Source organism: Acanthisitta chloris, unplaced genomic scaffold (assembly GCF_000695815.1).
Source record: "Acanthisitta chloris isolate BGI_N310 unplaced genomic scaffold, ASM69581v1 scaffold24085, whole genome shotgun sequence".
Classification (NCBI taxonomy): Eukaryota; Metazoa; Chordata; class Aves; order Passeriformes; family Acanthisittidae; genus Acanthisitta; species Acanthisitta chloris.
The window spans coordinates 5,788-19,087 of NW_008672495.1; the positions used below are offsets into that span (position 1 = coordinate 5,788).

General features: G+C 36.6%; 1 protein-coding gene across 1 annotated transcript in view; it reads left to right on the forward strand.

Annotated features, from left to right (window-relative positions):
• The first annotated feature begins 903 nt into the window (after window positions 1-903).
• RBBP8 (retinoblastoma binding protein 8) overlaps window positions 904-13,300 on the forward strand; it is a 32,197-nt gene continuing 19,800 nt past the window's right edge. Inside the window, exons 1-5 of the mRNA XM_009074550.1 lie at window positions 904-1,128; window positions 6,282-6,324; window positions 10,652-10,747; window positions 11,484-11,596; window positions 13,178-13,253. Of these exons, the coding sequence (XP_009072798.1) occupies window positions 1,020-1,128; window positions 6,282-6,324; window positions 10,652-10,747; window positions 11,484-11,596; window positions 13,178-13,253 (437 nt within the window). The 5' untranslated portion in view covers window positions 904-1,019. The remainder of the gene's footprint in view (window positions 1,129-6,281; window positions 6,325-10,651; window positions 10,748-11,483; window positions 11,597-13,177; window positions 13,254-13,300) is intronic.

Consider the following 13,300-nt stretch of genomic DNA (forward strand, 5'->3'; position numbering starts at 1 on the left):
AAATTGTGTATACACAAACTAGCTGAGTTTACATGATGCAGCTAATGGTTAAACCTGCCAACTAAATATGACATGCTGCTACAATTAAAACAAACTCAGATGGTACTTTGTTAAATCTTGATGGTACCTCGTGTCTAGTAAAAAATTGATTCCCCAAACTGTTTTATTCTTCCCCATGTTGCAAACCAGGGTCAGCCACTGTGCTCAAAGCCTGTGTTTTGTAACGTGTTTGTTCGGTTTGGACTTGAGGTTAGTGATTTGGGTTCAAAGTTTAATACAATACATGTTAACGTTCATTGCAATTTTGATTATCCTAAGTGTAGCAATAGCTTGTGTAAAATCTGCTGTAATGAAAGCTATTAATATGCTAATGGTTCAACTTACCAACATACTCCTTTGCTTGAAGAGGATGATGCCATTGTTATTCTTAAAACTAAAATATCTATTTGACACCAAACTGAAGTATTTTTAACTATTGTTAGCGTTGGCTGAATTTGTATTTTCTAACTGTTGTTGGCATTGGCTAGATTTGCATTTTTAGCTGTTCTTGGACATATCTTGCAACTCGCTTACTTCTAAACTTGCTTTGCTCCTCTTCTTGGCTATTCTCATGTCACCACCATGGAAGATTTCAATGTTGTCCATGGCAATGTCAAACCAAACATGTCTAAAACATCCCTTACAAGCTGCTTTAAGGGGAAGGAGGGAGTTCTGTTAGTTTATAATTACTTGCAGCAAAATACTTAACATCTACCATACTTTCAGGGTGACTGTCAGTATATATATATATGTATGTATACATATATATACTGAACAAGAATAGACAGTAAACTTTGTATTTCAATCATGGCTACAGGTTATGCTCTGATAAATGCAAACATAAGCTTTGTGGTTCTATCGTTACAGGCATGCACCTGACTTCAGAAACAGCTTCATAACTATGTAATTTAAAATACAAAGTTTGAGAGGGAGACAGTTCTGCAGATAAGTCAAAGAAGGTGGGAGCAGAAAAGAGCAAGATGAATGCATCTGGAGGAAACTGTGGGAGCCCTAGTTCTGCAGAATCTACAGATTTCTTCAAGGAATTGTGGTCCAAACTGAAAGAATGTCATGATAAAGAAGTACAAGGTAAATTGTTAAAGTTTCGAGTTCATTAGAGACTGTCAGTTGCTACAGGAAAACTTTGAACCGCAGTACCTCTCTGTGTGTAATTAAATAGATTTTTAATGTCTCAGGTTATGCAGACAGTTGGCCTGGATGATCACAAATGATCCTTACAGATTGACCAGCTGAGCCTGGTTTAACAGGGTTAGATTTAAATATCAACAGGTATAAATGATTTGCTAGGTCAGTGAAGAAAAAGTAAAATGATGTTACATGGAATCTGTGCTTCTTGGCAAGTATTTAAATATTACTTTAATGGATTATGATTCAAAGTTTAAAAATCATGTTATTCAGTGGATTTATTTTCTCTTTTGCCTTTGGCTTTAGTCACTTCAGATACATTAAAATGATTTGCATTGTTTATTTCCCCTAACTGATGCAAAATATCACTGGAGATTAATATGACTGAAGTGAAAAGTATTTGTTTGGTTTTTAGTGTTCTAAATTTTCTCAACAAAATATGTAATATTTTTAGAATATGTTAATTCTTACATTATATTTTGTGACTTGTAATATCAATTTTACTATGGATTGATTGTTAGTGTCTGTTTATTCTTCAGGAGGGCAGGAAAGATGAATTACTGCACCATACATATTGTTATTATAATACTGTTTTACAAGCAGTATACATAAAATTTTTTTCTCAAAACATTTCATAAGACGTCAACATTTTGTTCTGCTACTCTTAAGTCACTTTTTACATTCTTTTGGATGGAATTAGAACAGGATCTGATGAGATCTTGTAACAGGCATATCTTTATGCATGAAACAGGATTTATAGTATCCTGGAATAAAAGCATTTTTGTGAGTCAAGAGTGGATTAAGTCATGCAAGTAGATCTTCAGCCAGACCATTTCAGTGGCCTTGGTTATTTCTAGCAGCCTCAAAACAGTTTCATGTCTGGCCATTTAGATCCAGTTACATCATCACTTCTTCATTTCAAAAACTCTGGGAGATTGTTTGTAATGTATAGATGTTACGTACCTCCTACTGAAGGTCTTGATTCAATAATTTGCAACACTGAGCCATGACACTTGTATTATTAATTAGAGAAAAATAAAAAGGCCTTCAACCAAAAAAGCATTTATCAGTTTGGCCACCAAACGGGAACGTAGACAAGACAGTACCATTTTGTTACATTAAAAAAAATATATGTAACCATATGAAATACAATCTTATATTGTGTCCCAAAACACACATAAAAATTACTTTTATTTTTATTACTTTCTTTGAAATTGTTGATGGTTCTTTTCGGAGTGGGTGTGATGTCAACTGCAGATAAATGCGGCAGTGCTGACAGAATGGGATCTGCAATCTGTGGCATGTCTGAACAACAAAACCTGAACAAACAGAAAGCTCTGATGTAGAGAGTTAATGTTTAAGTGACCCTTTCTCTAGTTTCTTGAGATGTGCAGCACGTGGTTTTCAAGTTTTGGTTTTCTTTATTCAAGCAAGATACTCTAGAATGCATGCTGGGTGTGGCCAGATAATTTTGCCACTAGGCACTCTTTTTCATGCCTAGCCCTTTGTCAGTATGTTCCACGCTGTGTTAGGTAAAATTAGGTCTTCCATGATAACATCAAAGACATGCCTGAAGGATAGTTAATTTTTTCAGAAGGTGGGGATCCTCTTACAGAAAATGGTACTGGAAGATATTTTAGAAACATCAAACACAGGCTTGCCTGGACTTCGCTTGTTTCTGAAGTCTATAAATAAGAATTAAAATTGACTCATGAGTTTCCAATCTAAATGTCAGCAAAAAATTATTTTAAGGGTGTTGGAAGGTGGGTTAAGGGAAAGTTAGTAGTTGGAGAAAAATCTTTTTGCATGTGCCATGCACAGTGTACTGAGCACTGAAATGGTGGAATTCTCATTTCCATGTAAAGTAGGATTTAGGACACATGAATTTGAAATGGTTAGCCATGCTATACAAGTTAGACCTGTAGGATGTAGACTAGGGAATACTTTAAACTCATACAGTTTGAAATGGATTTTATTGAATTTTGATACTCCTGTGTTGTGAAGGGCATGTTTTTCCACTGTTATCTAAAGAAATCCAGCTTCTTATTCTTTTAAACTGATCACTTGCAAACAATCCCAAATTTTAGCCCTCTTCAGACAAAACAGCTGTCGTTTAACTCAAATTATTATTAGATCATTATCATTATATAACTCAAATGACCATTATATCATTTAACTCAAATTTTGAGACAATGGGTAGGACTCCTACAACCAAGTTTCCAGAGGTGTTGGACATGGTCAGTGTCAGCTGAATTTTCCTGGAATTCAGAAATGCTCAGCAGCTCAGAATAATGGTCAGTAAAACTGTATTTGCTTGTATTTACGATCTGTAGAATGTATGGGATACTTGCACAGTGCTCACAAATTAGAAAGGAATTCAGTAATGCTGTTTATAAAGTGACTTATTTGTACAGGTGTTAATTATTACCTTGAACTCAAAACTTGCTGCACATGGATCTTCTCAAGGTGTTTCTGAGGATTAATTCAAGTCTAAAGTTCTTTACTAAAAATACATATTTCAGCATAGAAATGTGGGCAGAGTTTTACGTACAAGAAATAGCCTATTTTTTTTCAATTATTTCTTGCCTCTGAAAAGCAGAAGATATAAATAAGAGAAAAAACTGTAGTCATAGACGCAGAGAAAATTGAGGAAAGCAACCTCATTCATGGACTGCTGTAGGAAAGGAAGTGTCTGCAAGTTCATCAGGAGTAGATAATTCTAGAAAACAGAGCCGGAAGGGGCTTTAGAAGGTCATCTGGTCCATCTCTATACCCTTAAGGCAGGATTATGTCTGTGTCAGTGCTGACAGAAGCTTGTCCAACCTGTTTCAAGAAAACTTAGGCGATGAAGATTTTTGCAGTTTTCCCAGGCAGTGTCAGCGGTAAGAAAGTGCATTTAATGCATTTGAAAATCATCTGAACAGAAGCTGTCATAGCCATTAATTGAAATAATGTAAACAAGTAGGAAGTTTCATAAAAGTGTTGTGTGTTTAATTAATCTGCCTAATGTTAAAGAAGGTCTCCATCACTTTAGTGGGGATAGTGTGTCGTTTATTGATGTACTTACGAGGTTTAGGTAATGCAGATTTATGCAGTGTGCAACTTGTCTGTTCCATAGAAATACTGTGTGAAAGATAACATTGAAAGGTTCATAATGTGATTCCACATAGGTTTATATGCTCATTAGAGTGTTAAATAAGGAAACCTGAAAAAGCAAAACTCCTTAAAATGAGTATGCTTAAAAACTCCCAGTGCTCTGGAAAAGCAAAACGAAGAGATTACACCGGATGTAGTAATTCAATGCTCTTGGATAAATGTAACAGACTGGTTTCCTGCCTTCTCATTGCAGCCATTTGAACTAAGGAAAAATGCAATCTTTAAGTAACTAGTTTAGTTCCTCCTGAATTCAGGTGAGAGGGGAGATAGTGTTACCTGCAGCACAGTACTGGGCCTTTTGAGCACTGCTTCTTCAATTGGTGGCTCAGGTTGCCAAAGTTACAATCCCAAATACTTGCTGAACAGACTACCTGTTCATACAGGAGATGCATTGTGTGCAGCTTCATTCCTTCCGATGGGCGTGGAGCAGCATTAAAGCACACTTTATAGGGGTTCTAATTGCAGATGCCTAATTGACTTGATGAATAGCAACTGCTTAAAAAAATAAACCCTCTTTCTGTGCTGATCTGCATGATAGAACATAACATCTCACAGGTGCTGAACACTTGGAAATAAAAGAAATCTTGCTGTATTTCCTAAGAATTTTTTTAAGTAGTCTGCATTTTTACCTCATTGTCTCACTGGCATCTTGTAGCAGGCATGGGGTCACTGAGCCTGTGGCTGGCCTGACATTGTAAGTCACCTGAAGACTGAACCTTCTCAAGGAAGTGGTTTTCCCCCTTGAGCTCTTCTCAGTTGACTGTGGTATGGGAGAAAAAAAAAACCAAAAAGTTGTCTGTTAGCTGCCTTAACCTACATTTTTAATAGTAAGATTTAGTATCAGCTATGTGTTTTGGCTTAAATTCAGAATTATCAGAAGTGTTCTGGTTTCATAAGTCTATCCTATTACCCTAAATGCATAATGCTTGTGCAAGAGAGCTTACAGGGCACCTTATGTTTAACCTGAAGTTGTTAGCAGCCTTTCACAGTTAGAAGAAAATAATGATAGTAGAATAAAATTGTGTGTTGCTTTCTGCTGTCATACAAAAATTTCTATTGGATTTGTATTTAAGAAAATGTCTGTCGTTGGGGTCTGATTATTTCCCACCATTTATTTGGAATGGGGGTGGCGATTTTGCATGGGGGTAATATCCCATACATTTCCACAGCACTGCATCCCTCTTGTTAAGATGTGCTGTACTCAAAGCACCTTTATCTTCCTGCCCCCATGCACATATGGATACAAAACTTTGCAAGCAGATTGGCTGGACTGCTGTCTGTCCCCTGGGCTGTCAGCTGGGCACTCCTGCTGAGAACATCAGTTGTATTTGTAAGCTCTTTTACTTCTGCACAGAATATATGTTTAGGAGTGTGGGAGAAGGGCCACAGATAAAATATAATTTCTCAATTCACCTTAAGAACTTCCAAAGAAGCTTTGGCTGAGAGAGGCTGGTAGCACATCTCCAATGAGTATGTTGTCCTTTTGTGCTTTAAAGCCTTGAATCATGCATTTTTAAGATTTCCTTTATGTGAATACACTGTAATACATTTCTCAGTTCAGTGATTGGATGCTACATTTCCATTCCAGTATTATGCATTTATGTGCACATAAAACATGTTTTGTGCTACATAGATGAGCAGAGTCAAGGAAAATATATTGGCAGTGCTGACTGTTCATGTGTGGGTTTTTTACAAAGGTGTTTTCAAGTGGGAATCTGTGTGGAAGAAGTCCTTATTTCCTAGAGGTCATAATAACTATATTTGCTTCCAAGATCCTGCAAAACATACTCAAGAATTACAGAATGAATGATTTTCTCTCCAGATTAGTGATATTTTTTCCTCTCGTTCCTGTCACTGGCAAAAGGAGAGTTAATTTATTGTTCACTTACGTTTTAAAATCAGAGTTCTATAACATGTATTTTCTTCTTTCCACTTTGCAGGCTTACAGCTGAAAATATCTAAGTTGAAAAAGGAAAGATGCTTGTAAGTACTCCTCCTAATGGTCTTATTTATTGAAGTAGAGTCAGAGTGCCATTAATGTGCTGTAATTCTTGTAAGATCAATTGAGGCTTCTTGTATTCTTCCTTTAGATGTGTACAAAACTCTGCTCACTTTGATAATTCAGCTAGAGTCATCTAAAGCTGTTCATAACCTTTTGTAGAGTGTGTAACCTGAACACTGGCTTTGCCTGTGAACACAGGACTTGTATGGTTTTCCTGTCTACAGTATTCCTAGGATGTCTATCAAGATGTTGATGTTTCTAATGCAAAAGATAATTAGGGAGACATTCTAAAACTGAGGACAAGTCTGTGAAAGAGAAGTGACAAGACAAGAAGCCAACTTTTAGATATTTTGGGTTTTGCTGCAGGTTTACCTTTAGTATTAAGTGTTGTGCCTTAATTCAGCTTTCAGTTATTCAGTTAAGATACTGGTAATAACCTTGCTAATTTTCACTCAGTTCTTATATTTTAAGACACATACAGCTCTTCTTTCTGTCATTATTTGTTACTTAATTTTAGTTCTGTTCATTGGAAGCAATTTGAGAAAAAATCTGAATTACAAGATTTATGTGTGCAGTAGAATTATAATATATACCCACAGCATTAAATCAGCATTGCTTCTGATGACTAAAGCCACATTTAATTAAATGATAAGAGATATGCTAATGTGGTTCTTTATTTAAATTTTCACTTCAGATTTAATTACATTCATATTATGTTACTGTTACATATGACCTGTATTATGAGTTGCACTTTATAAAGTGCTGTTTAGGAGGAGTAAGAATAAATGACTTGATCTTTTTCCACTCTGGAGCAATACATAGTTATATTAGCTGTATTAAAGAAATTAAACTCTTCTTAAAATTAGCAAAAATACTCCATATTTGCATTCCCAGCATTGCCATCTGAAGTCAAAGACATATAGTCTTGGTTTTAAACTGTAGCAACAGTGCTCTGAAGCACAGTTTGTGCTTTTTTAGAATTAACATTTTTATCATAATCTAGTCAATTTTCTTCCTTGTTAATTCCTATTAGGATTTTTAGTTGTCTCATTTTTTAGTTATATTTTTCAAATTGTATAAGCAGGAAGTAACCTTCCCCTAGTCTAGAAAATTTAGGTCATCATGTGATGATTTTTTTTTTCTGTACAGTAGTAACTCAAGCATTTTTGGCAGTTATTGTCTAAGCTCCCTAATGTGCTTACATTTCTGATTGGGAAGAAACAAGGGTGTTCTTTCCACAGGAATAAATTGGTGGAATACAGTAACATGAAGGGTGTAAATGCACCTCATAATGACACTAGTTTCTCTGGAATAATGTGATTGTACCACAGTACATGCTTAACATGCAGGTGCAAGTGCTTTCTTTGCACTTTCTGCGGATTAAAAGCTACAGAGAAGCAGCTGGAAGAAGCAGTGGCAGCTGAAGGAACAGTTCAGGACAGGATCGTAAAAGGAAAGATAGATTAGTAACTTCCACAACAGCACCCACCTTGTTCTGGTGCTGTCAGGGTTCCTTGCATTTACCAAGCAGTTCACCAAACCTACAGCAGGGTTTGCCGTTCCAAGATCACCCAGGTGGTAACTTTTTGTTTCCCCTGCATGTGCACCTCAGAATCAAGATTTGTCAGCTTTTGTACGTCCTCTTGTTCAGTCTCCAACAGTAGTAGAACATAATATCCTGTTTGCAGCTGCTGTTTAGTTGTGCACAAATTTATTTTTTTTTAAAAAGTGGCAATGAAGGCCAGTTGTGTATTTCTCAGTTCAGGAAGGATATTGATGTGCTGGAGTGGGTCCAGAGAAGAGCAACAGGGCTGGTGAAGGGACTGGAGCACAAGTGCTATGAGGAGAGGCTGAGGGTGTTTAGCCTGGAGAAGAGGAGGCTCAGGGGAGACCTCATCACCCTTTACAACTCCCTGAAAGGAGGTTGTAGTCAGGTGGGGTTGGTCTCTTCTCCCAGGCAACCAGCAGGAGGACAAGAGGGCACAGACTCAAGCTCTGCCAGAGGAGGTTTAGGTTGAATATTAGGAAGAGATTTTTTTATGAAGAGAGTAATCAGGCATTGGAATGGGCTGCCTGGGCAGGTGGTGAATTCACCATCCCTGGAGGTTTTCAAGATGAGACTGGATGTGGCACTTGGTGCCATGGTCTAGTGACCACGGTAGGGTTGGACTTGATGATCTTTGAGGTCTCTTCCAACCTGGTTGATTCTGTGATTCTTAGAGGCTACACTTACCTTCCTGGAAAAATCAATTCAGCATCTTATTTCTTAAGTATAATTGATAAATGAAGTAGTTATTTATTTTTAATCTAAAGGGATGAAATTATCCCTTGCTGCTATTGTTAGCCTGGTGTAGCATAAGTTGCTTCCATGTTCTGAAATTGATCCATCAGTTTTCTAGGTGATGTGACTGAACACATACCAAATGGTTTAATTATTGTTTGTTGGAATCTTTCTACAACTAGCACATTGTAGATACAGTACTGTTACATAGGAGGTCTTGTTCTCCTTGGTGCATCTGAATACCTGAGGTTTAGTATTTCAGACTTGGTAATCAGCTGACAATGAGTGCCTTATTTTGTATCCTGCTCCAGCATTGAAGCTAAGGACTTGTAAACTGTAGGTCAGAGACCAGCCATTATGCAGAGTGCCTTCAGAGCCAAAAATGTCTGTCACCTTTGTAAGGGGCACTGGAATTCTAGGGGGAAAAACAGCCTAAACAACAACCTAGTTCCTTCTGTCATTTTACTGTCTTAATGGAGTATTTTACAGGGTTTAGGTGGAAAATGCACGTTAATGTCTAATTTGTTACAATTTATTTAATATCATAGAATGACTTGAAGTTAGAGAAAAGATTTTGAAATTGCTCTTTCAGGTTTCCTGTAAGTTGCAAAAACTGGAAAAAAAAAAATTGGTATTTTTTATGCCCTAAACATAGGAAAAATACAGATCGCTTTTGTCAGACTTGGCCTGGCTGTACTTGGTTGACAAACTGAGGTTACAGACCTTTAACACGTTGTCCTTCCCAAGGGAAAGTACAAGTTTTAAATGGTCCCTCAAGCTGTTTGCAAGTAACTGTTTCATATGTTGAATGTGCAGCTGAAAAGGGCACGTTCTGGATGGTAGTACACAAAAGTAAATCATCTGTACCTAACTATCAGAATTAATAGAATATGTTTGTGTACTGCAGAAGCTTCTGGCAATCCCATTCGCTTTGACCCATCATTGTTAATTTCTTGTATTACTGTAGTGCAGCAGTATGAAAATGTGTTTGACTAAACATGCCAAAGAAATAGTGCCAATTAAAAAATGTGTTCGTGTAAAAGAACTGTATGAACAAGTTAGTAAAGGTTTTCTTTTCCTGGTGTGTGTGTGTGCAGCTTTTCATGAGCCAATTTCATGGCTTCCTCGAGTAATCCATCTAGGGCACACTGAAAGCTAACAACTGTTTTCATGGGTTTATACAAAGGATTCCATGGTCAAAAGAGGAGCTAGAAATGAATTCCCAGAAGTGAGTCATTATCATTTACATAGATTTAGTTGTTTCACTTTTACTGAACATTTATTGCCTTGTTGAAAAAATTGTGTGCATGTTGTTTGTACCTTGTTTGCGTCTTGAAGAGGTGTTGTGATCTGATAATAAAAGCCAAAGGGAGCTGAAATTGATCAGTTACTGTTAGCACTTTTCCTTAGCTCTCCCAAGATCTTCTGTTTCTGAGGATTTTGGGAAGAGAGTGCTTTTCTCTTTTATTTATATTACGGGAATCCATGTTCTAGGGACTTTGAGAATTGCTTCTTAAGGAAGTAAACCTCTAATAGATCTAAAGACTTTTCGGAGATTTCCAAACCTAATGTGGTTTACCACAGTGTAAGATTCACTCACTGCTAAGACACCAGCAAAATGACCTGATTGTGAAAGCCCCCATTAGATTCCCAACAGCTCTGCAACACAGTAAGGTGTGAAGGAAGTGTTTGAGCTAATGTTCTCTGAAATTGTTGCTTGAATATTATTAGCTTTTATGCCTTGACTACCATCAGCTCTGATTTTTGCTCAGGTAAAAATGAGATTTATCAACAGAACATGAACTGTAATGTGAATTAGAAACCAGCTGCATCTTTCCCAACTCAGTCATTTTAAAATTATCATTCATCAGAAACACTTGCTTCATTTCTCTTCAGCTTAATATTTGTGCTGGTGATAGTCACATTTCCCAAGAATATGAAAGAAACATGCCAGAGAGAATTCTTTATTGAGAAACTAATAGCTGTAATTTAAAGCTAGAATTTATTTTTTCTCTATTTGATTTCAGGGATGCAGAGAGGCTTGAAGAGTTCTATACCAAGAACCAACAACTCAGAGAACAGCAAAAAGCGCTTCATGACACTATCAAGGTTTTAGAAGACAGGTGAAGTAGTGTCTTCTAGCTTTTGAGTTCATTGTGGTTTGCTCTTACAGAGTAGTTCTGTATACTTTGCAAGTTGAGTTTATTGTGTTTTGGGGTGGGATATTTATTTTTAGCAAACCAGTCCTTTTCTAATGCAATCCAAATAGTGTGTTATGGAGGGAAGTGTACCGTTTGGATTGTTCTCACTGAAGAAATTTTTTTTATATTGTTATTTTCAACGTGCTTAACTTGTTTAGTTCAGATAGGATAAACTTAAGCTAAATAGAGTGAACTTACTGTCGTTCCTTTTCACTTGAGTATTTTGCTTAGTGACAGAGATGTCATTCTTAGATGAAGTACTGTCTATTTACTGAAATTATTTGCTTATTTGCATTTTCTTGAATGAACATTACAATGAATGGTAGTTTCTGTCTGACAGTATTCTTAGTAGGACACCTCACAAAGGCTTTCAATGGCAAGGTGTAGCATGCTCCACCCTATTAAATAAAGTAATGCATGTTGCTTTAGAAGTATGCAGAACCTACAGGCTATTATGGAAATGTTGGTGCATATAGTATTAGGTCATTCAGAAATCTCAAAACGTGGCTATGTCAACGCATCAAACCACAGTACTTAGTGGTTGTCAGAAGTTTTCCGGTTTTCATTGTTCAGGAGGACTGTTAAGTGTGGATATCTGCTTCACATATGGCAATATTTTCTTAACAGGGGGACTTTTTTCTTCTCAATTTGATTGTAGGTTAAGAGCAGGATTATGCGATCGTTGTGCTGTAACTGAAGAACACATGAGAAAGAAGCAGCAAGAGTTTGAAAATATCCGGCAGCAGAATCTCAAGCTTATTACTGAGCTTAGTGAGTTTTATCCACAAGTCTGAAGACAAGGCATACCATTTTACAAACTAGTTCTTCATAAATTCCTGTAACTTGATATAATTTATTTGTGGTGTGTTTAGTAAGCCCAAGAAGTTCAGTTGGGGGATACTTAACTCTGTATTCTGAAAATATGTAACATACCAATTACTAGTCATTTGACCCACCTGCTTAGATTGAAGTGCTGATACTGAAAGTGAACTGAGGGAAAATCTTACAGTGTAAAGTAGCTACTTTAGATAAAATGTGACTGCTTCTGTTTACTCCTACAGCTAGAATGACTGATTGCCAGCTTTCCTAAGGAAACCCTGACTTCAAAGGAACTGGTGATTGCAAAGTAGCGAGTTCAGACAGAAGTGCCCTGAGTCTAACTTGTGTCCTCTGGTTAGCTAGTCTTGGCCTTCAGCTGCAGTAAACCCATAACTTTCACATAACCCACTGAAGCCACAAAAGAATTGCTTTACACCAGACAGCTCATAGCCAGCTCATGTTGAAATCAGGAAGTAGGACATATGGGACAAAATAAACTGTTCTAGGTGACATGCAAATAGGACACAAATCTCTTCATAAAGAGAGATTGGTTATATGAAGTGCTAAATAATACAGGACAGGATATTAAAATGTTAATGGTATCTTTATCATTGATTACTTTGCATCTTTTAGTTGTCTTGCTTAATCAAGAACAAGCAGATACTCAGTGAGATTTAACATATGGGAAATGCTAGACACAAATGTAGCTTTTCAGTGCTTAATTAAATTGTGAAAATATTAGGTTTCATGCTAATACAAAATACAAATTTTTTCATGGACTTTCAATATTGGATGTGTATGTAAAAATATTCTGAATTCTGAGTTTAATGATTAACAACAAACAGGGTACAACCAATCTTTAAGTAAAGCACTGAACCTTAATAATCAAGGTGAGACCTATTAGGTATACATCTTGAACACTTGTCTGACAGAACAGTAGTCTTCTGTGGATTTCGGTTGAGATCTATATGACAGCCAATGAAAAAGGTCAGTCAAGAGTAATCCAGAGGTAAAATATACAACATCAACATAATAAGAATAAGAATATAAAACTTAAAGCAAAAAGAAAGGTGGGCACAGTCACTACAGTAATTTGAGACAGCATGGAGAAAGGCTGAAGTATGATGAAATGGGCTTGTGTGAAGTATGGATAGAATGAATTGGAAATCAGATAAAATCAGACAGTTGTGACTAGTGTCTCTTAACTTCCAAAACTTGTAACTGATTTTTAAAGAAATTCTTGGTGGGTTTTTTCATTCTGTCCAACTAGCTGTTTGCTTCAGTGGCTAAAAGCAAATTCTAATTGCTTTATACTTTGTAGGTCTTCAGCCTAAGGAAGCAATTTTGCCCATGGAGGCAAGCGAGCAATTCATCTTTACAGCACAGTCTCACTTGTATGCACATGGACGAAAGTAATTGATTATTGTGTAGAACTGACAGTAGTTCTGTTTCATTAAAGGACCTGACCAGATTATGATGTTAACATTATGCATTGATTATTTTTTTCCTCTTTTTTCCTTCTATAAATTGCAGTGAATGAAAAAAACAGCTTACAGGATGAAAATAAAAAGATAACTGAACAGTTCCAGCAGTTACAGAAGGAGCTGGAGTAAGTTTTGAGTTGTATTAGATATTCCTCTCTTTCACCCCAGCAGG